This window comes from Anabas testudineus, chromosome 13, assembly GCF_900324465.2.
Source record: "Anabas testudineus chromosome 13, fAnaTes1.2, whole genome shotgun sequence".
Lineage (NCBI taxonomy): Eukaryota > Metazoa > Chordata > Actinopteri > Anabantiformes > Anabantidae > Anabas > Anabas testudineus.
The window spans coordinates 40239-68198 of NC_046622.1; the positions used below are offsets into that span (position 1 = coordinate 40239).

General features: G+C 41.7%; 2 protein-coding genes across 5 annotated transcripts; one reads left to right on the top strand and one right to left on the bottom strand.

The window, feature by feature from the left end:
• Nucleotides 1-149: 149 nt before the first annotated feature.
• On the bottom strand, nucleotides 150-8903 carry atp1b3b (ATPase Na+/K+ transporting subunit beta 3b). The gene is made up of 7 exons (XM_026340099.1): nucleotides 8581-8903; nucleotides 5634-5762; nucleotides 5333-5431; nucleotides 5015-5202; nucleotides 4779-4829; nucleotides 4481-4567; nucleotides 150-1562 (listed from the first exon to the last, which is right to left on the bottom strand). Exons 1-7 carry the CDS (start codon nucleotides 8786-8788, stop codon nucleotides 1395-1397), a joined length of 930 nt encoding a protein of 309 aa, XP_026195884.1. The 5' UTR covers nucleotides 8789-8903; the 3' UTR covers nucleotides 150-1394.
• Nucleotides 6524-27952, top strand: nyap2a (neuronal tyrosine-phosphorylated phosphoinositide-3-kinase adaptor 2a). Of its 4 annotated transcripts, none has more exons than XM_026340062.1 (9): nucleotides 9308-9324; nucleotides 9490-9549; nucleotides 9699-10189; nucleotides 14374-14590; nucleotides 16766-17079; nucleotides 18381-19448; nucleotides 22045-22161; nucleotides 22283-22392; nucleotides 25537-27952. In XM_026340062.1, the coding sequence occupies exons 4-9, from the start codon at nucleotides 14388-14390 to the stop codon at nucleotides 25759-25761; spliced, it is 2037 nt and encodes a 678-aa protein (XP_026195847.1). In that variant the 5' UTR covers nucleotides 9308-9324; nucleotides 9490-9549; nucleotides 9699-10189; nucleotides 14374-14387; the 3' UTR covers nucleotides 25762-27952. The 4 variants fall into 4 exon arrangements, with proteins under 4 accessions (XP_026195854.1, XP_026195847.1, XP_026195872.1 ...); XM_026340087.1 differs by lacking the exon at nucleotides 25537-27952 and adding an exon at nucleotides 22511-24557; XM_026340069.1 differs by lacking the exons at nucleotides 9308-9324; nucleotides 9490-9549 and adding an exon at nucleotides 6524-6666 and having other exon boundaries at nucleotides 10077-10189.
• Nucleotides 27953-27960: the final 8 nt, after the last annotated feature.

The following is a 27960-nucleotide window of genomic DNA, read 5'->3' on the forward strand; positions in this document are numbered from 1 at the left end:
TGAAGATCGGAGCACATTTTATGACAAATTAATGCAGAAAACCATGAAATTCCAAAAGGTTCACAAAGTTTTTGTTGCCACTGTAGATTGATGACTGATTTATTTTTTTTATTATGCTTTATTAATCCGTATAGACGTTTTTTGAAAGATTTAATTGTGAAAGTCTTCCATGTGTGGAGTAACATTTACAGCACACAAACACAATTTAATAAAAATGACGTTTTATAATAAATTACACTGTTGGATCATCATGTTTTATTTGCAGTAAAGTAGATGTATCATCCTCTTTCTCACTGTCGTTCCTTTAGCAAACAGACAACATAAATCATCAAATCAGTCTTGGTCATTCACAAAATTTGAAAATGATGCAACCGATTTACTGACACCGATTAAACCTCTGCTGATGATCAATAATCACACAGCACTCAAATTCACGTTTCAGAAAATTGTACGTTAGTCTAGAAACACACAGAGGAACTCGTCATATCCATTAATTTAAACATTTTAACTGAAAATTTGAATTTCTGCAGCATATAAGAGGAACTGAACTATTCTATGGTATGTCTGCCTTTAATCCCCACAGAGAGAGATGTCCGGAGGACGTTCTCAATATTTTATTATCATGATCATGATCATCATCATCATCGTTTTCCATAGGCAGGGAAACTGAGCAAAAATTCAGGCAAACATTTTCTCTCTGGAGTCACAGGATTTCTAAAAATAAATTTTCATTTGGTATTCGTTTTCATCTCAATCAGTACTCTCTGACATTCAGATGTTAATTCAAGAAAATCCTCATTTGTGCTCCATTTTTTAAAACCTTTTTCTGAACATGTCCCCCATCAGAATCAAGGTGAAAATAAGCACATCTTAGGTTTGATATAATTTGTAAAGACGGTTCCTGGGAGGATGGAATAATCCGATTACCGACCAGCTGAGACTTGTGTCTGTGGTAAAGTTAGTGACAAACTGCTGGGATTTTATCATTGTTACATCACATTTATACACAAAGTTAAAAACAACACATTATCAATGGCTCACATGCTTCCACAGACCTGATCTGCTCCAACAGTCTGAACAGGTTGAACTAAAGTTACTCTGGTTGCTGTTTGGTCTACTGAGGAGCAGATCTGGACCACCAATTAAAACATCTAGACCGAGGTTAAGGCTGAGCAGGATCAGGACTGAACCACAATTGGGTGTGACGGGTTCTGGCAGTGTAACCACATGCATCTCTCAGTGGTCCAGATCTGGTGTCCCCATTAGAGTCTGAACAAGATGAACCAGATTCAGATGTCCTGGATTAAATCAGGTCTGGATTAAAGTGTCCTGAACTGGATTTTATTTTGAGTGTAAATTCAGTTTGTGCTTTCCACAGCAACTTGCAGGTCCAACTACTCCGACACTTTGACCCGGAAAGTGACTCGACCCTGAAACTTGTCCCGGTCATCATCATTACGAAGGTCTGAACCCTCAAGTTTACACTCCACCAACTGCTCGATGTTATAGTCATCCTTTGTTAACAACAACTTGACCGCAACCAGTGGCTGCACGTAGTCCGGCTGTAAACAGAGAGAAGGGGGGGGGGGGGGGGGCGTTCACGTAGAGAGGTTAATGGGGTGAGAAACTGAACTGGTCTGAGGTTTTAGATGACACTTCATTTCTCATCCAAAGGCCACAGAGCTGAAATAATCATCAGAGGGCAAAACTCAAAAAGAGAGAGGCAGGTTGATTTTAGGACTGTTGATTGGTTAGTCCAGAAACTCAAAGTTAAGTTCTAGAAGAAACTTGAGTCACCAAGGGTGAAGAACAACACATCATTTCATGACGAGTGCGTGCAGAACCTGTGAAACTTCAGAGATCTTAGAGCAAAGTTTAGTTCCTTGACTAACGCCTGAACAGCGGTCATCCAGTGATAGACCTCATCACAACCACAGAGGCAGAAAAACCTAGAAGGAAGGTAAACACCTTCTTATGCCAAAACCCCTTCTAATCTTCCCATCCAAGAAAGGAAGTAACTGACATCTCTGTCACAATATAACCATTTTGAATTCAATTTAATTTAATTTCTATAGCGCCAATTTTCAACAGAAGTCATCTCAAAGCACTTTGTCCTTTTTTGTATATTTTTTAAGACCCAACAACCCCACTGAGCAACACCAGGAGACAGTGGAGAGGAAAAACTCCCTTTAGAGGAAGAAACCTCCAGCAGAATCACGCTCAGTGTGGGCGGTCATCTGCCTCGACCAGTTGGGGTGAGTGGAAAGAGGAGAGAAAAAAGAACAGCAGGCAATAAAAAACAATAACAAGCAGGAAAACCACTGGACAGGTTGGTAGCACCAGTAACTTCTGTAAAGTAAAGTTTAGTGCTAGTCACAGTTTGTCCATAACAAACATTATGTTCAAACATAAGGGTGTCCATCAGTGCACCCTAGGTTGGAGGTTGATGATCGACGTGAAAGCTGGACAGACTTTGCAGACCCAAACGTATTGTGAGGGTCTGTTGGGAATGTCTGGCAGAACCCTGTGGAAGAGGGGTCTCAGCTCCCACCTAGGGGAGAGCTTCAACCAGGTCCCAAGGGAGGTTGGGTACACTGAGTCCGAATGGACCATGTTCTCCGCCTCCATTGTTGATGGGGTCCGGGGCCCTCTGTTAGGGGCTGTCCGGTACATACATGACCACAGCAGGAGCTTGTTTCGCATTGCTGGCAATAAGTCACCTGTTCCCAGTGCATGTGACTCCAGCAGGGCTTTGTCACCGGTTCTGTCTATAATTTTCATGGACAGAATTTCTAGGCTCAGGCAGGGGCTGGAGGGAGTCTGGTTTGGGGACGACAGGATTTCATCCCTGTCTTTTGCAGATGATGTTGTACCATTGGCTTCATTAGGCCAGGGCCTTCGGCATGTTCTGGGGCGGTTTGCACTGGGTCATGACCGAAGGGATGAGGTCCCCAGATACAAGCAGCTGAAATGAGTTTCCTCCACTGGGTGTCTGGGCGCCTCGGATGCCCCCCGGACGCCTCTCTGGGGAGTGTTTCGAACATGTCCCTCTGGGAGGAGGCCCCTTTATAATTATGTTAAAGTGAGAGGCTGCATACCAGCAGTAAGCAACAAATGCAAATATGTTTATACATTTCAGTGTCATGTGACCCACACAGCAACTAATAAATCTGCAGTTTTCCTTGGCGTGAAAATAATGAATCAGCATCTCAACAATAAGGAGTAGGAATTTGCCTAAATTGGCAAATACATTTAAATACAAACAATGTAACATAATCCACTTATCATTTGACACCTTTAACAAAACAATGCATCTATTATTGTGGTTAAGTGCAAATATATACAGGGCCCTTGTTCTTTCACATTTTATAGCCAACAGTGCCAACTTTCGCAACCTTTATTAAAACATCTATGTCTATTTCCCAAATGGTCGTGCAGGGCTTTTTTTAAGAAGCATCCATCCAGGTCCATCTTGAGGATTATTGCAAATATCGTCCACAGTAAAGTTACTGAAGTTACCAGCTTCTCTTGATCCTCTGCATATTTTTGAGAGATTAGACTGTTATTCGTAGACTTGCATGGTTTACAGTCTGTCATGTTTTCTTCAGCCTAAGTCTTGTGTGCACGGGGACGTTTGGGAAAAACCTTGTTAAAAGCTAACGCTAAGACAAGGTAGCCTTATGTTAACAGGATGTGAACAGGAGGTCAAAGGTTGTGCTATGTGCTACTTCCATTGGCTAAATCAAGACCACACGTGATGACTTTTTTTTTTTGTCAGAAAGTGAAATCATGATTGTTTTGTCAATGTTTATAATTTCATTTACTTTTACAATTTTAAATCACAGCAGTTAGATGAAAATAGTGCAAACTTTAATAAAATATAACAATATCTTGGGGGTGCTATGAAGGTGCTATGGCTTTTCTAGGGGTAGCTATTGCATCTCTAAGCCCCTCCCTTGCCCTTTTCTAGCCTGAGGTGACTTCCTCCAGTTTACTTTGTATTGCCTCCAGGTAATAGCATGATATCTTCATAAAAGGATTTTAAGATGCAGAAGTAAGACAACAACTTCACAAACTCATGGCACAACAGTCTCTACAGCTCTTCAGAACAAAAGTCAGCAGCTAATCTGCATCTAACGGATAAAGGACACTCGTTTAGAGGGAGGCTGGAAAGACCAGAACTTGTGTCCCAGAGCGCTTAAATTGTCTAACATTACTAGATGGTCAATTGGGTCAACTGACAGTGATTCATGTGACCTCAACAACTAAAAAGCCGTTTTTCACTTTGGTGAGGTAAATGTAAGGGTCTCCGAACGACTCAGAACGTTTAGGTGAAACATCTTCGAGAATCTCAGACAAGTTCAGCTCCCACTCAACAGCAATTTCATGAATGAAAAGAGAGATAATTCACACTTTTTCAGTTCAGTTCTTTCACACTATATCAAAATAGGAACAAAGTGTCCGCATGGAAATTACTCACCTGAAGATTCTTTCCATAGTATGGGAAAAACATTTTATCTAGACGACCTTCAGCTGGGAAATACTGCATCTGTAACGGCCTGTCTCTCTATCAGAAAAAGAGAAGCAGCATTACTCTAATACAATAACAGTTGGAAAGATTTCACATCCATCTATGGAGCTAGCAGCTGTCCATCACAGATACATGCAGCTAAACATTCAACATACAAAACATATTTAAATCGGTGACAACTTCATGGTGACGATCTGATTACTGGACACTGTGCGTTTTTATGTGTGTATGTATGTGTATGTGTTACCTTGGCTGTGCAGTTGATGTAAGGATCTCCTTGTGGTTTCAGTCCAATCACCTGCAGAAAAACACACTGCTGCTGTTTTTATCTATTGTAGAGAATAATATACCGTCATTTCGATCAACTCCACCTGCTCTTTCATTGAGCAAATGAGAAAAAAAGAAACAGGATTCTTCAAGCCTGAGGTCAGAAACATTTTGTTATGTTGCTTTTAGTCTATAAACAGATTCAGGTTCACTAACCCGGTTCATCTTGATGATGATACAGGGTTTTCCCTCCGCATATCCAAAGCTGGTGTCATGCAAACCGGAGCACTGATGGAGAGTGCTGCGTTTAAACTGACAAACTTTCTTCAACGGCTCATTGTCCTGTTCTGTGTATTCTCCCACAAGACACAACTCGTTACGTTCCTGAACACTGTCGTCATACTCTAGACAATAACAAACGAAAATAATTAGGGGACCTCCTCACACAGACCTGGACTTTAATTAGGAAGGTGATTCCTGTTTGAAGTCACAGATGTAAGTGTATGATGACATTTCACGTGTGTGTGTACTCACGCTGCAGCAGCTCACGCAGTTGCTGGAGGTACTTATTGTAGTTTGTTACATCGCTGCGATTGAACAAGATTTCAGCGGTGTGAGGACGAATCACTAAACCTGTAACAAAACAAATAATCAGTAATCAATCACTGAAAACAGAACGTCCTAAAATAAGAGTTTACTGTAACGGTAGTGAGTAGCTAAAAACACCTGATCAATCATCGCTGTGTTCAAACCTATCCAGGAGGCACATGTTTTTTTAACTAAAACCTGAACAAAAACAAACGGTATGAACAGGGGTATGAAGAGGTAAGCTCACCTGGATTGGCTACTCTGTCCTGATGCCGGGGGACATTTTCGTCCAGAGTCTGTAACATCACCCACATGGTCAGAGAAAACATTCCTGCCAGAAATCCATAAAAGACGAGGTAGAAGAGGAAGATGAGACCTGAAGGAGATGATTCAAAACAAATTTATTTAAAAATCAGACACGTTTAACAAAGATCAAGCCCCCACTCATTTCTTTTATTGTTAACACTTTGAAGCAGCAGTGGCCATTCCTGGACCTCAAGGGCCACTGATTCTTTCCAAACTATCCCTGCACTTCTGACTGGCTGAACACACCTGATCCAGGTAATTAGCAGTGTGTAGAGCAGGTATAGTTGGAAAGCAAGCAGGACAGGGGGCCTTAAGGACCACGATTTGCCGCCCCTTCATCATGCTGTTTGATAAACTGTAATTCTTTTAGTTACAAACCCTAAAACAACTGAAGATTTACTTCAACTCGTTCAATGGCTTTTTAGAAAAAGTGTTTCTGATTTCCTGCACATTCTTGGCGTTTTCAGGACTGAATCTTAGCACTTGGATGCAGCTTACTGTGAGAGGAAGTAGCCTGAAGAGACAAGTTCAGGGCAACAGAATCCTTCAGGTCCCTGCTGTTAGTGAGACAGAGGCTAAATATAAACACACATAAATATCTGTAGCTGCAGCAGGGGCTTCTGGGTAGTTAGAATGTGCTGACTGCATGTGTGTAGGTGTCCATTACATTTCTCAGTTTGTGGCAAGACTAGTTTTTAAAAGAGCGAGATACGCTTTATTTACTGCAGTTCTGACTCACGGCAGCCGTGTGTGTGTGTGTGTGTGTGTGTGTGTGTGTGTGTGTGTGTGTGTGTGTGTGTGTGTTCACACCTGTCTGCAGCTGATGTTTATCAAATCATCACAAAGCTGATTTAAATGACTTGTCCACAGGCAGGACCCCGCTGCCTGTGGAACTGCTGCTCAGAAGATGGTCTCACTGTTAAACACATCTGTTTTCATTCCTTCCTTCAGTCTGCCTGTCCACACTGACCCAGGTAAGACTCTTTAACCATGTCTTCCTCCTATATGTTCCTGAACTGTTCTCAAGTCTGATGAATGTTTTGGGACACGAGGATCCTACAAGAAGGCAGTGGTTCTTCTCCTATTCTTGGATGTGGATCCTGTATCCTGTATCCTCCAGTCCCTCAAGTTGAGCCCAGACATCCTGCAGAGAAACCTATTTTGATCCACCGTCTCATTCTTCCAATTACTATCAAGAGATCAAGACCATTGAATGAGGACCAGTTTTCACTAGAGGTCCCATTCTGCCTTCTAACACTATCCAAACTTCAACTGCGTGTTCAGATTCCAATTCAGACTGTTCATGAAAACTGGATAGCAGCTGGATGGTGTAGTGCTGAGGTTTAAGACCTTACTGTATACAGAATTAGTGGCTGGTTACAGTGGTGGTAACATCGTTGCCCTCCATGCGGAAGACCAGGGTGTGAATCCTGGCTGCGGTCCTTAGACATGACCTCCTCATGCTTTCCCTGCCTTGACTTGTACCTTGTGACTTGCTTTGGATAAAAGCGTCTGCCAAATAACTAAATGTAAATTACACAGACAACAACTCCACTTGAGCTAAGAGACAGTGGAGAAGAAAAATCCCCTTTCACAGGAAGAAACCTCCAGCAGAACCAAGCTCAGGGTAGGTGGCCATCTGCCGGTTGGAGGGGGGGGAGTGAACTCCTTCAGTGACCACAGATTCCTCCTGATGTCAACGTGGTGCTACAGAAGTACCCTTTCTCCTTGCTTTCTGTAGCTGCTGCATCAGGTTCAAAGCTCTGACTCTCAGCTACAGAGTGGTCAACTTAACAGCGCCTTCCTACCCCCAGCTCCCTGACCCAGGTCTACAATTCCTCTCTCAGCCTACCCTCTGCTAACGAACAGCATCTAGTTCCTAAACCACACAGAAAAAGATCCAGAGCACAGTTCTTCAGCTCAGTGGTCCCATGTTGCTGCTCGCTCAGCAGCTTCAATCTCAACATTCAAACACTGATGAAGACACAACTCCTCACCAATTCCCTGTGCACTTGATCTGTCTCACAATACAATCATTTCCTGTAATGGCACCTTGTTTCCTCTCGTCTCTTTGGATTACGGCTTCTGACAAATAGCTAAAAGTAAATGTAAAACGAGAATGACGCTGATGATCTGTCGACCCATAGCACCACTTACTTTAGTCTGCTATCTTGATGATTGTAAGAGGGTTCAAAATGAAGCTTAAGGTTCAAATTCCTGAAAGTCTCGATCATTCTAAGTTTCACAGAGTGGCTGACAGAGGAAGTGAATAGGAGAATAGGAAGACAACATAGTAAAGGTTTGTTCCTGCTCAGGTGTGTTCTATGTTCAAGACTGAAACTAATCAATAATTAATGATGAAAAGAATTTCTTCACAGTAAACTGTCAGGTGACTGTCGGATTTTAACCACACGTGATGTGAAGAAACTATATAAATAACTGAAATGAAGTTAACACTTGTTTAGGTGAATGTGACCTGTGAATATTGGACGGAACCAATGATTAATTAGTCAGATCCGATTTATATATTTATTTTGTAGAATTGTTAAATACAGGAACAGAAAACATTTCGATGTTTCCGTTATTTAAAACCATCTAAATGTACAAATCTACATTTCCCCACACTGAAAATTATCGATAACCACGATGATCGGTTCCGTTCGACTCCGCCCGGCCCGGACAGCTGGCCTTAAAGCTCTCAGCAGCAGAAAAACCGAGCCGGACCTGGTCAGACCACGTCAGACCCAGCCTGACCGTGAGTCGGTCTGTGATTTATTTCAACGTACAGTGATAAATGTACAGACACCGACAGAGACTCGTGAGTCCCAGATCGACAGACACGCTCCTCTCTGCGGACTCGCCGCCTGTCTCCCAGCCGCCTGTCTTACCCCAGCTGCTGGCGGTCCGGCCCAAGAACTCTCCGGTCCCTGGATTGTAGATAAAATCCTTCCAGGATCCCTTCTTCTCCTCTTTCTTTTTCTCCTTTTTCGCCTCCTCCTTTTTATTCTCGTTCTCCTCTGCCTTCACCTCCTCCTTCGTCTCCTCCTTCCTCCCCTCATTCTGCTCCTGGTTCTGGTCCTGCGGACTGGAAGGCATGCTGGCTCAGCGGGTCGTGCACTGCTCCGGAGTCCGGACTAATCAACACAGAGCGGACGAACAGCCGCGGGATCAGCGCGCGACTGTGTCTGTACGCACACGCGTGCACGCACGCACACGCCTATACAGACCGACTGCAGCAGAACGAAGCGCATGCGCAATACAGAGTACCGGGCTGGGGGGGGGGGGGGGATCTGATGGTGCTGGAGATGCTGCAGGAGACCAATGATGGTTAATTAGTGATAATTAATGTTTTATGAAATACTTTGTTTGAAAATAAAAGAAAAAAAAAAGATCAAAGCAAACGGAAAATAATACGAATAAAATAATAAATAATTAATAAACATCAAAGTGAAATTATGTAATCACACCAGAGCCGACGGCTCGTCACGTGACCACCACGATAACACGTCATTGGACGTAAAGTCGATGATGTGGTGCTGATGTCACACACAGGAGGGGGTGGGGGCACGTGAGGAGGAGAGGAGCCAAGGAGAGGAAACAAGGAAACGTGGAGGGAAGTGTGACTTCAGGTGGTGAGTGAATGTGTGGGGTTTTTTTTTGGGGGGGGGGGGGGGGGGCACTCTGCAGAGGATGAAGTTCACCCTGAGCAGCTGAAAGCTCCAGACGTTTTTAATGACACAAAATAAAAGTCCTGATTAGTTCATGTTCATTAGTACTTTTGTTTTATTCATTTACAGTTTATAGAGACTTCCTGTCGCTCTCATGTGTCTGTTGGAACACTGACGACATCATGTCAGGTACATTCTTCATGTTTCCTTTGTGATGAAGGACAAAGACAGAAAAAAGCTGAAGCTGCTGTTTTCTGCGAAAAATGTAAAAATTACAAAAAAGTAAGAAAAATAATTGAATTTGTTTCATCCCCCCTCCCCCACCCCCCTCTCAGCAGCAATGGGAGGAGTCGGGGGTGAGGATGCTGTCAGGTTGCCGTGGTTTCAGCCTTGCGTTTCTTGTGGCGACGGTCGTTGGGGACGGGTGTGTGTGTGTGTGTGTTTGTGTGTGTGTGTGAACTGTGATTCTTCCAGCTGTTAGGGTTTATGACAAGAAGACGGAAGAGAGGGAGGACAAGAGGAGAGGGAGGACAGGAGGAGAGGGAGGACAGGAGGAGAAGGAGGACAGGAGGAATGAGGTGTTGAAGGGTGGAGGTGGATTAATGTCGCTGCAGCGAGTCGTTGTTTCCTCTGAGCTGTAGAAATCTGAGGACGACGAGAAGCTTCATCTTCCCTTCATCACTTCACCTTTATTTCTTCACATGGACAACTGACAGAGGGAAGGAGACAGTAAAGCAGGGAAGGAAGGATTGAAGGAGACACTGAAGGAAGGATTAAAGGAGACTGTGGAGGAGGGATGGAAGGAGTTTGAGTCCCTGCAGCTCCTCTGGTAAGTCTCCTTCAGCGTCTGTCGTATTTCATGTTACATGACTGTTTCTTCAGGTTTTATTCCTTGACTCGATCACATCTTTTCTGTTTGTCTGTACAGAGGTTGTGTCGATAAAGTTTGTTGAAATCAGCCCTTCTCACCTGTTTCTGTTTCAGTGGATTTAGAGAAAGACGGCGGCCATCTTGGCTCAGATGTGAGAACAAAGTTGATTTAAACTGAGCTCTTATTGTGAAGGAGTTGCTGAATGTATCTGAAATCCTCGAGAAGGTCAGAGTTCAAACAGGAACTGGTCCTGCGTCATGTTTCAAAATGGCTTCTATTCACACAGATCAATACAGTTGATTAAGTAGCAGCTATAGTTTCTGTTTTTCTGCTGAAACCAACAATTTAAAAGTCCTAGGTTTTTAGATCAAGCTCAACTAATAAACATCAGTGACAATGTAAACAGTAAGGACAAAACTAATTAATCAGTGTGTGAATGTGAAGGGTCTTGATCAGAGTTAAACTTCTGTAGACATGTTTAAAGTTTTAGAGATTCAGACTTTGTTATTTAAAGCTCAAAGCGTTTTTATCAAATCAAACAACCTGGACAAAAATAGCTCAAAGCTTTTCAGTCACAGTGTTAATTATAGAAAAACACCCTGGTCCTGTTTCTTCTTTTTAGCTGCAGTATTATAAATTTTGTTTACTGTGAATCTGTTTGAATCAGTGAATCAGTTTTTTTGAATTTCACTGAGGAAGTCTAATCCTCCCATAACATGATAACAAATAATACAGAGACATAAAATGATACTGAATAAAATAATGAAATATAAAACGATAAATTATGTCAGGAAAATTTGATGATTAAAAACCAAATCGAGCTGAGACATGTTCTCATCAAACTTACCTACAGTAAGGATCTGTCAACCAGGAAGGAGGAGTTACCTCAGATACCTGGAGCACCTACACAGACAGGTCCATAAGTATTTGGACAGCGACACCATCAGTTTTAGGCTGTGTATGCCCCCACAGGTTACTGCATCTCAGGAGGTCTGATTCTGAACCCCCAGGTTGGTATCAGTGGATCAGGCCATGCAAGCAACACTGCTCCTAATTGCCTTGGGTACCAACAAGGTGTAGTGAGGACCATGTCCAGGTGTGTTAGCAGACCAGAGGTCTAGAATTTACTGTGTTTGGGACTGCCAGTGAGTAAACCATCATCAGACTGAAGAACCAAAACTAAATCATCAGAGGGCAGAAACATGAGCTGTGGTCAAATCAACTATTTGCTTTATTCTTCAAAGAGAGAACAAACAACAACAACAACAACAAAAACTCCAGAAGACCACCAAAAGCAACTGCGTTGGAGACAGGAGAATTATTTTCCTGTTGAAGAAAAATGGAACAATGGAAACCACTGGTCAATCTCAGAAACAGAAAACCTAAAAAACTAAATCAGACACCTGACCTTAAACATAGCTCAGCTGCATTTCACCTGCTAAATGTAAAACAGGAAGTGAATCACCAGGGAAGAAACCAGAACCTGCTAATGTCTGTGGTTAAGACTTCAGACTAAATATCTAAAAAATCCTGCTCCCGTATTTGAAATTATCGCTGACATCTTAACACATCTGGATTGTCTAATTTCAAATATTCTGTGCAGGTTTCAGAGCCAATGTGATGGTGTCACTGTCCAAATATTTATGGACCTGACTGTACACAGCTGTAGGTTGGGAGGTTGACAGTGAGGAGGGAGGTGAGTAATATTATGGGTGGGGGAGGGCTCACCCTCTTCTCCTCCTCACTCACATACAGGAAGCATTACATCATTCTCCTTTGAGAGATGCTGCTGTTGCTAGGTAACCGCCAGCTGACTCCCTGATCCAATTTTAGATGGAGAGGGAGCAAAGGGGTGGGGAGCAGTGAGAGAGAGAGAGAGAAGTGGGGGGAGGGGGGAATCACATTGTGTGAATGAGTGAAGAATGAGAGAAAAAGATTAAATCTGATCAGAGACCAGTCTGAATCAGTCTAAACCAGTCTTGACTTGCACTATACTGGTCTCATAAAGGTCTGATCTGTTTCCTGTGGAACAGACTCAACTGAAACTCAAAAGGAAAACAATTTTTATTGTGTTGAGTCACTAGAAATTCTCTGTTTCCTAAAGACAGAAAGTGAGTCTTAAATATAATAGTCAATAACAGAAATAATAATAAGGACAAGTCTTTATATATAGTTCATGTTTCTGAGGAAGAGGAAATAAACCTGCGCTCAGCATTTACTGAGATTAAGTATCAATATGCACGTTACATTCACATCACATAGAGACAGAACATCTGGAGAGTGCACAGACTCAGTTTCTCCCTGCCCTTGAGTCTTTAATAGGTTTAAAAATGCTGCGGTAAACGCCTCTCGCTGTTTATGAACGCTACTCCATGAGCACGTTTACTGACAGCGCCTGTTGTCATGGTTCAGCACTGATGTCCTGGTTTGTGACAGTTTACTATCTTTCCTTGCTTGTTGTTTCCCTGCTCTGTTCCTGTCCCCAGTCAGTCCCATTGCTCTCACTTGCTGTTCGTAAGTTATTGCCTTCATTTAGACTCAACATTTATCCTATCTTCCTCTGCCTGCTCCGCTTTATATTTTTAAGTTTGCTCTTTTAGTTATCTTGGTTTGAGACCATGAATTTGGTTTTTAGATGTTGGATTTTGGAATCTCGACTTGAATGAGAGGCATATGTTGAGATTCTGATTTGAGTCTATATGGTAATTCTGTGAATTCTGTGGACAATATGTGGACCCGATAAAGCACTGAGTTTTTGGACTGTGTATGTTGAACTCACTGAATCAATGTTTTGTTGACGTGCCTGTTTAAAAACAGCAGGATGGTGGAAATAGCACTTCAGAGTCTCATCTCTAGACTAAAGTACCACGCAAAAGATGCAGAGTCACTGGACGCTGCCATTTTGTCTCCTCAACCAATCCACCATTTTGAATGCACTTACTTTCTTTGCCTCAAATCCGTTACAGCCAGGTTTCAATTCAATTTTATTGTCAAATCACAGCAGTAGTCATCTCAAGGCAATTTTTGGTGTTTAAGACCTTACAAAGTATAATTGTATAAGAAATTATATAGAAAAGCCAACAACCCCACTGAGCAGCACCAGGAGACAGTGGAGAGGAAAAACTCCAATTAGAGGAAGAAACCTCGAGCAGAACCAGGCTCAAGGTGGTGGGGTAGCATTGAATGGATAGAGGAGAGGAGCTCAGTTCATCAGTAGAGGTCCCCCAGCAGACTAACCTATAGCAGCAGAACTAAGAGATGGTTCAGAGTCACCTGATCCATCTCTAACTATAAGATTTATAAAAAAGGAAAGTTTTAAGTCTAGTCTTAAATGTAGAGACGGTGTCTGCCTCCCGAACCTGAACTGGGAGCTGGTTCCACAGGAGAGGGGCTTGATAGCTAAAGGCTCTGCCTCCCATTCTACATTTGGAAACTCTAGGAACCACAAGTAAACCTGCAGCCTGAGAACGGAGAGTTGTGCTTGGAAGATATGGAACTATGAGTTCTTTAAGATAAGATGGAGCCTGATTATTAAGTGATTTATAAGTGAGGAGAAGAATTTTAAATTCAATTCTGGATTTTACAAGGAGCCAATGGAGAGAAGCTAACATAGGAGAAATATGATCTCTCTTGCTAATTCCAGTCAGAACTCTGGTTGCAGCATTTTGGATTAACTGGAGGCTTTAAAGCACTTATTGGGAAACTATTAATCAATCTTCACTGAGACCTTCTGCTCCCGCCCCAGACCTCTCTTCACCCCACCAAAGATTTCCTCCTACTGGTCTCAACTCTACAACAGTAAAATGTCACAGTTATCTGTATGTGCCTGAGCTTTGTCCTGTCTCATTACTAACCTTATCCAGGTCCAGAGACTAACTGGCCTTTACTTGAAACTTTACTCCCCCCTACAATTTAACAACCCACCCACTAACAGCAGCACCGGCTCATTGAGTTCTGTGCTGGTACAAGATCTTATTTGGCATTTTGTTTGATTGTTGACAGAAAGACAGGAAGCATAGGGAGATAGAAGTCGTGATAAGAAAGGTCCACAACTGGACTTGAACCAGATACTTGCAATTATGTGGCATAAAAACTACTGGGCTAGCAGTGCAGACTGACTGTGTCTCTTCTTGTTCTATCAGGCCTCTGTGGAGTCATGACGTCTCAGGAGGACGCGTCGTCTTTCAGGAGTTTCTTACAGTATGTTGAAGACAGCGGACTTCGAACTTATGATGGTTTGGTGATCCAAAATGCCTCCGACATTTCTAGAGAGAGCGACCGCATTCGTAACCAGGCAAACTGGGCCTACCTGCAGGAAAAATACCAGAAGAAGAGACGGCAGGAAGAAGCCATCAAGAGGTAGAAACATCATTGTTTCTTCTAAACTCGTGTCCCGGTATAAGATAAATTATCAGCAAATTTATAAGGTTTTATTTTTAAATATACATTAGATCTACTCTGAAATAACCTGTTTATGAGGATATATGGTAGCATACTTTACTGGCAGTATACTTTACTGCATAGATAAATCTTCAGTATACACTTTATATGTTCAGAAGGAACATAGGGGGGGTCTTCTGTGTGTCCACTATCAGTCATGATTTTTTAAATACAAAAAATCATCAGCAGTATAGTCTTAAAATTACTTTATTATAACTTATTAATAATAGACAAATGTAGAAAAATTTATCTTTACATCATCATTCTTTTATTAACAAATGTCATCGTACATTACATCCTGCTGCCAGTTGATGTAGCAAAGCCCAGTACTCTGTAGATTTGGAAATGGGGTTATCAGCTGTCACCTGCAGTAAAAACCTGAGCTCAAAAATCCATCAGGTTTAAATGGTTTTAATCTCTGCAAGCTGAAGTTTAATGTTCTGTTTCCTCTGTTGCTGAGTAAGAACCAAAGAATGTTGATGTTTATATCCTGACTGTGTCACAGACAAGTTGAATGATTACACTTATTAACATGAGCTTGTGTTCACATCTCCCTGCAGTTTATTTCTCATGATAAACTGATGTTTGTTGAAAAAACATGTTGATTATATAATTCTGTCCTGTGGTAAGTTGGACTTGCTTGAGGTTCTAGAAGCTGTTTTATGTGTTTCATCATACTTACCTGGCAGGGTAGAGACCATGATCAAGAGGGTGGTTCTCAGGGTCGAGAGTGAGAGGGAGACAGAGAGGAGAAAACTAGCTGACGCCAACACCACACAGCCACAAATGTCTATGAAAACTGAAAATGTCTATGGTTTCTGATCACTCATTACCTCTGACTTCTCCATTCACCTAATTTTAGCATGGAAGCAACACTACTCCTAATTGCTCTTGCAGTCATCTTTACAGGACGACCACGACTAGGGAGAGTAGCAACAGTGCTGAACCTTCTCCATTTGTAGACTGTCTTAGCGTGGACACATGAACATCAAGGCTTTTGGAGATACTTTTGTAACCCTTTCCAGCTTATTGCAAGTCAACAATTCTTGATTGTAGGTCTTCTGAGAGCTCTTTTCTGCGAGGCATGGTTCACATCAGGCATTGCTTCTTGAAACCAGTAAACCCAAAACTGGTGTGTGTTTTTAAAGGGCAGGACAGCTTTCAGCAACACATCCATTATCATCACACTGATTGGACTCAAGGTTGGCTCACTCCTGGCTCCAATTAGCTCTTAGAGAAGTCATTAGGCTAGGGGTTCACATACTTTTTCTACCCTGCACTGTGAATGTTTACATGTTATGTTCAATAAAAACATGAAAACATATAATGTTTGTGTACTATTATTTTTAGCAGACTTTTAGCACATTTTTAGCACATTTTAAGACAATTCAACTCAATTCAATTTTATTTGTAGAGCGCTTTTTACAATTGACATTGTCACAAAGCAGCTTTACACAACCAAAGAACAGTACATGAACAGTGAATGTGTATGAATCATAATAATCAGATTGTCCCTGATGAGCAAGCCGAGGGCGATGGTGGCAAGGAAAAACTCCCTGAGAAGGCAACAGGAAGAAACCTTGAGAGGAACCAGACTCAACAGGGAACCCATCCTCATATGGGTGATTACATGCTATGTAGGCCGCAGGCAGTCCAGTATAACAGTTATTGTCTTTAAGTTAATGTGGAGTCCAGTTAGTTAATTGCAAGACAAATTCATACAAAACTCCACATAATCCCAAAGGGTGCCCATACTTTTTTTTGCCACTGTATAGAAATTAACACCTTTGAAGGTTTGTATGGTGAATTGTAACTGACATTGACAATGTGATCTCTTGCGTCCACACATGGCCACTGGCATAGGTAGTTTTCACAAATTCATTCATTAGGGTTAGTTTTCATTCAGGTGCAACATTAAATTCAATTCAATTCAATTTTATTTGTATAGCGCCAATTCACAACAGAAGTTATCTCATTCCACAGCATTAGAGAGCGTTGTATTGTTACAGTTCAGTGTATTACAATGTGAGAAAATAAGTGATTGGTTAATGCCCGTGGCATTATAATAACACCTCTTTCTATTGGTTCTAACAGGATTGGTGAAGATGTTGCTATGGCAACAGAAGGAGCATACTCGGGGAAACATTTCAGGATGGGTTTCATGACAATGCCGGCCCCTCAGGACCGGCTGCCACCCCCCAGCCAGGGCTTTGCTGTCCGATCCCAGTCCCTCCACTCAGTGGGCGGAGGAGACGATGACTCCAACCACACCCGAAAACAACCGCCACCAAAACCCAAGAGAGACCCAAACACCAAACTAAGCAGCAGCTCCGAGACAGTGGATGGAGGGTCTGAAATTAGCAAGAGAGACCACCAAGAATCCAAAGATACATTAGAGCAGGCAGAGGGTAAGAACAGCTCGGAGCCTGAAATTTCAAAGTGTAAATCAACATTTTCAGTGCTTTGGAACTTGAAACATCATCAGTCACAGATCGAGTCAAGATCAAGTACCTCAAAAATTGGCTCAAATACCTGAAATGTTTTTGTTCCATTTCTTAAGGAGCTGACTGTATGGTATCTTTGTATCTATGAATGCACTACAGGCCAACTCCTAAATGCATGCTGTATATACAATGTGCTCCAAAAATTATGGAAGGTTACATTACATTTCGTTATAGTCAGGGAGAAAAACATCAAAGCAAAGTGCTATTAAAAAGTGTTTCTGTTTCATGAGATGTAAGAACAAGAGAGCAGAAAAGTTTTTTTTTTTTTTTTTTTTTCTGCAAAGGAAGATGCGGAAGATTTCTGTTTTCAGCAGTTTTTTTAAATAGTAAAGTAAGGCGGCTGAGCGTGCAGAGTTTGGAAGCTCATTCCACCATCGTGGGATCACTAAGTTGAGAGTTTTCCTTGGTGTCTACTGTGTGGTGCGGGAACCACCATACGTCGTTCACTGGCCGAGCGCAGGGGACAAGAGGGGGTGTAGACCTGAATGATTGAGTTGAGGTAAGTTGGAGCTGTAGAGTTGACCACTCTGTAGGCAAGAGACAGTGCTTTGAACTTGATCCTTGCAGCCACAGGAACTCAATGCAAAGATCTGAAGAGCGGTGTGACATGAGACCTTTTTGCTTGATTGAAAATGAGGTGTACTGCCACATTTTGGATCATGGAGGGGTTTGGTCGTGGATGTTGGTAACCCCATCAGCAGTCTATTGCAGTAGTCAAGACAAGATAAGATCAACGCCTGTACAATGAGTTGCGTCGTGTACTCTGACAGATAGGGTTAGGGTTAGATCTTTCTGATATTGTCGAAGTCATATCTACATGACCTAGAGTCTAAGGCGATGTGTTCTGTGTTGGTCACCGATGATGACCCCTAGATTTCGGGCCGTCTTAGCGGGGACAATCACCACAGATCCAATGTTGATGCTGATGTTGTGTTGTGTCGAACGTCTGGCAGGGAAGACTAGAAATTCAGTCTTGGAGTTCTACACTCATCACTCCTAAAAAAAGTGTGTTACACACAGGTGTTTGTATTCCAAATGTAATAATCCTGCTATGCTGTAGTCGGTAGCCTAGATATAGACTCCCAGGTATAGAGTCCAAACTTGGAGTACTCCTGGCATCTTACAATGTTGCAGCAGGAATTTATCTAGGACGTAATGCTTATTCAGTGTTTTCAGGTCTAACACCATGATTTCTCTGTCTACAGCACGATGCCACCTCTACACTGATGACAACAAGAAGATGCCGCCACCAAAACCCAAGCGGAACCCAAACACTCAGCTTAGCACCTCCTTTGATGAGTCTTACATCCGTAACCATGGCAACAAGAAGTCTTCCTTGCGATGGGACAAGTCATCATCTCAGAGTCAGAGTCCGGCATCCAGAGATACCGATGATGAGGAGCCAGTCTACATTGAGATGGTGGGAAACATCCTGCGAGAGTTGAAAGGTCAGGAAGCCATAGATGATGATCAGAGCGAGGCCGTATACGAGGAGATGAAGTACCCAATGTTGGAGGACTTCTTGCAGGATGCTCAGTCTGCCATCATGGATCCTGAAGCCTGGGCATCCCGCGGATCACTCTGTGACATCCCTCCTCCTTTCCCCAATCTCCTGACTCATCGCCCGCCACTGCTCGTTTTCCCTCCCGCACCCGCCCAGTGCTCCCCCAACTCTGACGAGTCTCCCCTCACCCCTTTAGATGTCACCCGGCTACCTATGTTAGAAAATGCTTCTTACAGCAAATCTGGTTGTGTCGAACACCCTCAGAGTGTCACCCACCATCGCAAAGAACGAGACAGGGACCGGGACAGGGACCGGGACAGGGACCGGGACAGGGACCTGCCCTCCAACCATACTATCACCCTGTCCGGCCGCTCATCAGCTCCACCTCTCCCCTCCAACCTCTACAAGTCATCGGGTGCGGCTCATGGTGGTCATGGTTACCCCCGCAGCCAATCAGCATGCCCATCTCCAGTTAGCATGGGGCGTGCTCTGACTCCTCTGAGCCTGAAGAGGCCGCCACCATACGATGTCCTTATGGCTGGAGGAAGCATGCCTCGCTCTTCGTCTTCATCCTCATCATCCTCACACAGGGCAGGGGAAATTGGGGCTAAAATCAGTAGCTCCTCATCCACCCATGGATCCATGCAGAACGTGTCAACAAGGTCACAGACCCCAACAAGCCCACTGGATGAACTCAACAGCCTGTTAGCCTCAGGGAGACAGGTGACAAAAAGAGGCTCAGGAGGCAAAAAAAGCAAAGAGGCTGAAGGTGAGGACGTCACCGAGCACTACAACAACAACCTTAGTACTACCTCAGTTTTATGGTATTTTATCAGGCAGAAAGAGGAGCAGGGACAGAGTTGTACTAGGGCTGAGCGTAGGATGGTCTTGCCCTACTGGAGGTAGGTCACAGTCCAATTTAGCAGATGAGGGCAGACAAAATGAGACAGGGACATTCAGGCACATCCAGACACACAAACATGCACAAGTTAAACAACCAAAAGTGGTTTGCAAATGGCAGCAGCAAAGTCTGGAATGTGGGAGACAGATACTGAAGACACAAACATCCAGTCCAAAGGGAATATGAAGGTAAGGGTCCAAAGCACTGACAAATGGAGAGCAAACAGATAGACACTAAAGACTAGAAAGCTGCATTGATTGTTTCTCTAATCAAGCTGGCAACTAAATTGGAGAAGCTCTTGATATGTACTTGGGTAAGTATATGGTAAATTCATATTCAAATGAATAGAAAACACACATGAAGAATTAAACAATGGTGTACGCATGGACCAGGGGAAGGAAAGCTATGTTCCCATGCACAGCAAACTAACAAGCTCCTCTAAACTTGGTTTCTGTTTCTTTGATGAAACAACAGTTACTAAAATAATCTTAACAAAAGCCCCTTAGGCCCCTTTTAGCAGTTTAAACCATGTCACTGTTTGTGTAAAGGAGGTTGTCAGGATCATGAACTAAGCTGCAGTAATTTCTGCAGTGAGATCATGGTGCAGAGACCAAGTGACCATGTAGAGAGATTAGGCTCAATACTGTTGAGGTTAGCAGTGCATCTGCACCTAAAAGAGAAGACAGGTGGTTTCAAAGAGGAGTAGAGGAGGCTTAAACTAAAAGAATGCTCATCAAACGGGGGAAGTACAATTCAATTCAATTCAGTTTTATTTGTATAGCGCCAATTTACAACAGAAGTTATCTCAAGGCACTTTACAGTGTAAGGTTTAAGACCTTACAGAAAATATTTATACAAAAATTTTAGAATTTTAAAATTATAGAGGAAAACCCAACAATCCCATTTGAGCAAGCTTTAGGCAACAGTGGAGAGGAAAAACTCCCTTTAGAGGAAGAAACCTCCAGCAGAACCAGGCTCATAGTGGGCGGCCATCTGCCTCGACCGGTTGGGGTGAGTGGAAAGAGAAGAGAGGAAAGAACAGCAGGCAACAAAAACAACAACAAGCAGTAAGAACATTGGGCAGGTCAACTGGATTCTGGAGATGTACAGCTCCAGGCCGAGGATACCTGCAGAAAAGTACAGAGAGAGGGAGACAGAGAGGAGGAAACACAACTACAGGAGACAGAAGACACAAAGTTAATCACATGCAATGGTGGCATTTGCATTGATACAGGAGAAAGGAGAGAGGAGAGGAGCTCAGTGTATCAGTAGAGGTCCCCCAGCAGACTAAGCTATATCAGCAGAACTTAGAGATGGTTCAGAGTCACCTGATCCATCTCTAACTATAAGCTTTATAAAAAAGGAAAGTTTGAAGTCTAGTCTTAAATGTCCAGAGGGTGTCTGCCTCCTGAACCTGAACTGGGAGCTGGTTCCACAGGAGAGGAGCTTAGTAGCTAAAGGTTCTGCCTCCCATTCTACATTTGGAAACTCTAGGAACCACAAGTAAACCTGCAGCCTGAGAACGGAGAGTTCTGCTTGGAACATATGGAACTATGAGTTCTTTAAGATAAGATGGAGCCTGATTATTAAGGGATTTATAAGTGAGGAAAAGAATTTTAAATTCACTTCTGGATTTTACAGGGAGCCAATGGAGAGAAGCTAACGTAGGAGAAATATGATCTCTCTTGCTAATTCCAGTCAGAACTCTGGCTGCAGCATTTTGGATTAACGGGAGGTTTTTTAATGAGTTATTGGGACAAACTATTAATAATGAATTACAATAGTCCAGTCTGGAAGTAACAAATGCATGGACTAGTTTTTCAGCATCACTTTGGGACAGGATGCTCCTATTTTTAGCAACGTTTCTCAGGTGAAAAAAGACAGTTCTAGAGATTTCTTTGATGTATGAAGTGAAGGAGATAATCTGATCAAAGATAACTCCGAGATTTCTTACAGTATTACTTGAGGCCGGTACTAAGTCATCATCAGAATGTGAACGTAGTCTACAATACCACACTCAAACAACACAGTCCTGACCTCCCTTAACAGGCTCTCACATATATGCAGCGTGGAGAGAAGGCAGTACCAGTGGTCATTGACTAGGCTTTCCAGGTACACAAAAAAAAGGACCAACCCTCTCAAGACCTTCAAGGAGGAAAAATGTGTGAATACTGGTCACAACCCTTATCTCACACCTGGTCCTTTCTCCAAAACATTTGTTAGGCCATAAGATCTGTGTGTTCAACCCTTCCTGTACATCCTGCAAACATTCATCTGTCAGTATAACAACAAACCCTGCAGTGGTTGGTTAGCTCTACATTCACACTGATTTGAATACAGGTAGAGGGATTTTTCCTTTTCTACCACATAAACATTAACTCACTGATAACTTTTCGAGTGCTATATATTATAATTTGGCTTGGTGTACCACTGTGTCTCTTCTGTTTTTGTTGTGTCTCAATAGGAGACTGTAGGTCTCTGCCCAGACATGACAGTAAAGACAGAGATGGACAATCCAGTCCAGCTACCAGCAGAAAGGGGAGGTCATCAGTCAGTCCCACCATGATGTTTACTGGAGGAGGTGAGTAATGCAACACCAATGCTGTAGGCACATAGAGGAGGAGGTCATGTTCATATGTGACATGTTCAGGTGACCAACAGTTGAGCTACAGGTGTGGTCTCTCTCTCTCGTTTATCTGTAGAGTCAAAGTCTACCTGTAAACTTGGCCGTTCAGCCTCAACTTCGGGAGTTCCTCCACAGGTGACGCCACAGCATCACCTGCATGAGATGCATCACCCTGCCCTCAGCCAGGTACAGCATCAACTGTCCCTGTCTACTGTCAGTCTGTCTGTCATAACGCATATTGAGATAAAAAGAAGCAGTTTTATTACAAGCAGAAAAATAAATAGAGACTTTGTATTTCACACAGGATTCACCTTCACTGAACCGAAAGTAAAACATTTTACAGAAGGACAGAAGCTTCAATCCATCAGCTGATTGACACCTGAACTGTTAACATGTAAACAAACATAAAACGTGAACATGTTCAAAACGTGTTTTTACTTCAATCAAAAATGCTTTCTGTAATTCTTTGTAAAATATGTTTAAATTAAATGTATTTTACATTAATCTGTACTTACATATGTAACAGTAATACTTTAGTACTAATGTGAACTGAATTTCATTATTGATACTAACTTTAAACTAATGTTAAACTAACAATAAACTAACATTAAACTAACACTGGTAGAAGTCATGCTGAAGCACTTTAAAGCATTAAATATTATTAAGAGATCATCATCATCTATAAAATAAAAACTATGATCTCACTAAAACGCTATAACCTAATCTAATTAACCAGTTTAACTCTTTCCATTTTAAGTGCCCCTCCCCCATTAAAGCCCCAATGATTCCTGTTCATTACTCTGCAAAACAGTTGTGATCACTGTACATCTGTATTTTTTCATCTTTACATTTTTATCCTCATTGACAGCTGTTGAAATAACTTGTATTTATGTTCTTGTGTTTTTCTTTTTTCCTCTCTGTCTGAGCAGAGAGCAGCTGTAACAAGTCCAAGCGAACTTGATTCTTGAGCTTTTAAGTTTAACCTTGCTCAAAGTATAAAGACCTAAAGTCCTAACAACATGTACAATCAAGCCTTTGTTCCCCCTATCTTAAGTTATTTAATACAATCTCTCATCTAGAAACACTTTAATCTGTGTCTCTACAAAAACATCAGCACCCACTACAACAGTGGTGAAATTAAACAATGCTGCAGCTGTGCTGTACACAAAAAACACAAATCCTTCTAAAGTCAAAAGGCCTTCTTACCTTGCCTGTTCAAAGTAAATATTTCAACAACACATGTGAGTTTGAATGTTCAGGAGAAAATGTCTGAATCCAAGATGGAGCTTTCTAATTTCTGCAGCGGAGGCTGTAAAATTCTGCCAACTCTCTGAGGAAGGGGTTGCTGTTTTAGGATTTGTTACTTCCCCCACCATACCTGTTCCTCCTAGGAGACTCTCTGAGAACCAAGTATTTGGATAAAAGCAGCAGAAGAAAGTGATCTGGCTCTTTGGTAATGTAGTCCAACATGGAGTGTGTTAAAAAGTTTAACCTTGCTCCACCCCTTTAAGAGTCTCCTTATTGCTCAAGCGAACATCTTATCATCTGAATACGTTACTTTACACACAGCAGCTTTGCTTGAATCGAGTTGTAAATATGTAAAATCTCATTAATACTGCAATTTGGGTATTCTATATAATTCTGTCAAGTCTCAACCTTTGTAAAGTGTTTTTGGATGATTTGTGTTGTGAATTGGTGTCGTGGAGCATGAATATGCATAGCAACAAAAACACAGCAGAACGCGTTGCAAGCTCAAAGTAACTAATAAAACTAGTAAGTCAAAAACCAGAGCAAAACCAAAAAAAAAATAACAACAGAAAATCACTGCTATAAGGGCAGGCAAGACTTACAAAGGCAGAGGTACACTGTCCTTTGCACAGCAGTGTGGGAACTGACACTCTGGCAGGTGAATACTGAATAAAGGAAGATAGCAGGTAGGGGCAATGAGGGGGGATTTTGGAAAGCTGAAACAGGGAGGATAAGGCTAGGACAGGAAGTGCAGAGCGGGATTGTGAAGAGAGACTCGTTCAAGATTAACTGTTCCTGGAATCAGACGTGAGCAGTATGTTGATAAAGATTCTCAGTCATCCAGGTGAAGTTCTCTGGAAGTTGAGTCCTGGTAACTGGACTTCCTCCTTGTTAGGTTGAAACATTTCACTACTCATCAAGTAGCTGCTTCAGTCTGAAGGTAGTTGGTTAGAGACACTAATTTATGCTCCAGGTTGGTTTCACTCCACCCCTGGACTATAAGGATTCGGTAGGTGAAACAATGGGAGGGACGGATGTGAAGGATGTAATAGTCACACCTCTGCCCACCACTCTTATCCCTAAAGTGGGTCGTTAGGTGTCCAACCTGGTGCAGGTGTGAATTGGTCCTGATCTTTCTGTGGATGGATGAAAGGGCAGCATGATAAATAGAAGGCAGGTTGTGTCTAAGGTCTCCACCTCTGTTGAGTGAGGGGGTGTTGATTTGCACAAGCAAGTCAGACAGAAAGCTACTATCACCGGCGATCAATTCTGCACAGAACTTGCTCAACTCAAACAAGCCCATGGACATAACCTTCAGCGTTAAATCCGTCCCGATGCTTTTACACATATAAACCATGCAGCCTCTGATTAGCTCACTGAGTCTTAGACTCATGGGAAATATTGTTTGTTAAAAGCGCCCCCAAACAAAAACTGAATGTAGCCTGAATAACCAAGAATATCCCCTTTTCTAAATGTCTAAAGAACAAAAAGACTCTCCTGAGTTGGACTACAGGTTTTACTCCTGCTCTCCACAGCTCTGTCTCATTAAACGTTAAACCAGCTGCATGACTCTTAGGACAGACATTAGGTTTTATGAATAATTCACTCACATTTAAAAGACCTTCTTGATTGTTTTTTACTTTTTAAATGAAAATTACACTTTTGTCCTGAGAATTGTTGGTTTGTTCTCTGTTTGGTCATTGACATGTTAAAACATTTTCTGTAAATGCTTGTCCATTAAGTTCTCACAGTAAAATATTCAGTTTTCACAAAATTCAGAGTTGAAACATCAAACCAAAACTTTAGTGTGAAAACTCTCAAAAATAATGTTTTTTATGATGATTAAAACAAATCAGACACTGAAGATGGTCTGAAAGTTAAAGGGCAGCTGCCTGAAGTGTTGTCATTCATACACAGCTGTAATCATCATTTAAATGTTCAAGTCATTGTGAAGCAGGAATCGTACTGGCAAAAATAAACTTTAGTCTCACCTCGCATCTCTGTGTCTGTCTGTGTACCTGTCTATATCCATCTGTCTGTCTCACCTTGACATGTTGATGTTGAGCTGCTGTCCGTCTCCAGATGCCGTGGCTCTGCGGAGACTCCACCATGTTGGAGATGATTGAGAAGAAACGAGTTTTGTGTCGAGAAATCAAAGCTCGTCAGCGTCCGGAGAAGAATCTGTGTAAACAGGACAGTATGCCCATCCTTCCCAGCTGGAAGAGGAAACAGCCTCCACCATATTCAGCCCCGCCCACCGCCCCTGTGCCCGGACAGTCCACGGTGTTCTGGGACACTGCCATCTGAAACACAGACCAGAGACCATGACGATAACGATCATGAAGCACCTCCTTGATGACAAAAAATGAAATGGATGATTTCCAGATAAGTTTTGATTGACAGTATATTTTGACTGTTTTCTGATGTCAATCAGCTGTAGAGTTAATAAAGTTTTATCAAAGTCACAAAATTCCTATTAACTTACTCACACATCAATAATCTATTAAAATAGTTAAATTAACATTCACAAATGAATGAATTTTGATGTAGTTTACCAGCTTCTTAAATCCTCATTCACATCATGTCATGTGAATCTAGGTTAAACTCAAAACAAAAATAATTCATATCAAACCGAAGCCGAGAAATAAACCAAATATCCACAAAATAGTTCACTAAACGACTGCAGATAATCGACAAATGCACTAATGATGAAGAGCTATGTATGTGAGGATATTTACGGATGTTTAAACGTGTTATTTGAAACAGAAACTGTGTAAACAGTTTTACACGTAAAGTGATCTCAGATATTGAGAAAGTGTCACAAAAATCAGAAAAAATCAACTGGTGAATGTTTTAATCTTTGATTTGAAACTTTTACGAGTCTAAAAAATGTTTCATTCAGGTTTATATAGAGCACAAGAAAATCACTAAAACCTGTCATCTTTGCACACCTGCTGTCCAATCAGAGTGCAAGGAGGCATGGTCATACAGGTGTAGCAGGTGTTGTCTTTGTATTTGTTATTTTTCTATCTGACAGCTGTAAAAAATGTTGTTTTTTTAAAGTCTGACAGTTGTGTAGCAGAACGCTGTAAAACAGAAAAAATATTTATAAAATCTAGTGTGTGAAAAAAGACATAAATCTATCGTCATTGAAGTGTTTTTATATTCCAAGAGAATCTGTCACGTTTGTCTGTGTGTGGAGGAAAACGTGATTTTTTTTATATTAAAAAATAATGATGATGATAAGGATCTATTTTAAAAAGAGAATATTTTGATGTGTTGTTGCTTGATTTGATCTCATCCAGTGTTCATACAGACCAGCTTGACTCCCTTCCCGCAACTTTGGCTTAACTCTACAATACATCTGGTTTAACTGTAAAAATCCAACTCCAACAATCGATAACACTAGTCAGACTTTTTGACATGAACTTTTCTTCAACAGAAAAGATCAGAGACCAAAACAACAAGGCAACAGGAAGTCCCAGAAACACTCACATCAGTTAGCTTCAGCTGGTTCTTCGTCTCCAGTAAATGTTTCTTTATTCATCTTCTGTCTCATCTGTGCAGAGGTGATTTAAAGAATCTTCACTTTCCATGTTACCAGTTGTTTGTGTTGCTTAATATTCAACAATGAAATGCTAAATGTTCATATTGTCACAGATTGTCTGTAATGTTTGTGGACAGCTGAAACATAATCTGAAGATTTTCAGACTCTGACAAAGGAAAATCATATTTTTAGCAGAATTAAGCTTATTTGTGAAAAAAAGAATCAACTCCAAATATTCCACATTAAACCAAAAGTAAAAATCGTTTCTACTAAATGTTGTGTTATTCTTCATGAGATCATGAGAGGTGTTTCCCATCATGGCCTGCAGTATATCCTTGTCAGAAAACTGAAAGTTGTTGTGCGATTGATTCTGATGAGCTATGTCATGTATACACACATTGTGTGTCATATTGGTCATTTCTGATCAAAATGCAAACAGTGGGGAACTCAAATGTGAACAAACGTTTCTAAAACTTTCTAAATTTCTAAACATTTAGTCAGCACAAACATACCTTTAAATGTAGTAAACTGTTAAACGTATTGCCCAGACTATCGATGATAAATCTTAGGTTGATTCACCACCTGAAAAAAACATCACAATGACTATTGCGCACAGAAATCACCAAAAGCAATTACATGTAGTAATTTTATCCAAACTGTCTTGTAGTAAAGAACAAAGCAGAAACAAACCTCAGTCAGGGAGTAGATGGTGTCACAACCACGTTTTCTGTTCAACTGAGCTGTGATCAGACAAGTGTGAACACACCACAACAGATAATATATGAATAAAACAGAATACTGTAGTCCAGGTTTGATCGTTCAGGACTGTGGCTCTGATGATGTTAAAATCACTTGGATTGAATGATTGTAGACTCCTTTGCTGTCCAGCAGGATCCAACAGCGATGTTGGTCTTCATTCATTTTTAATGTTTTAATTTTAAACACAGATGAAGTGGGTG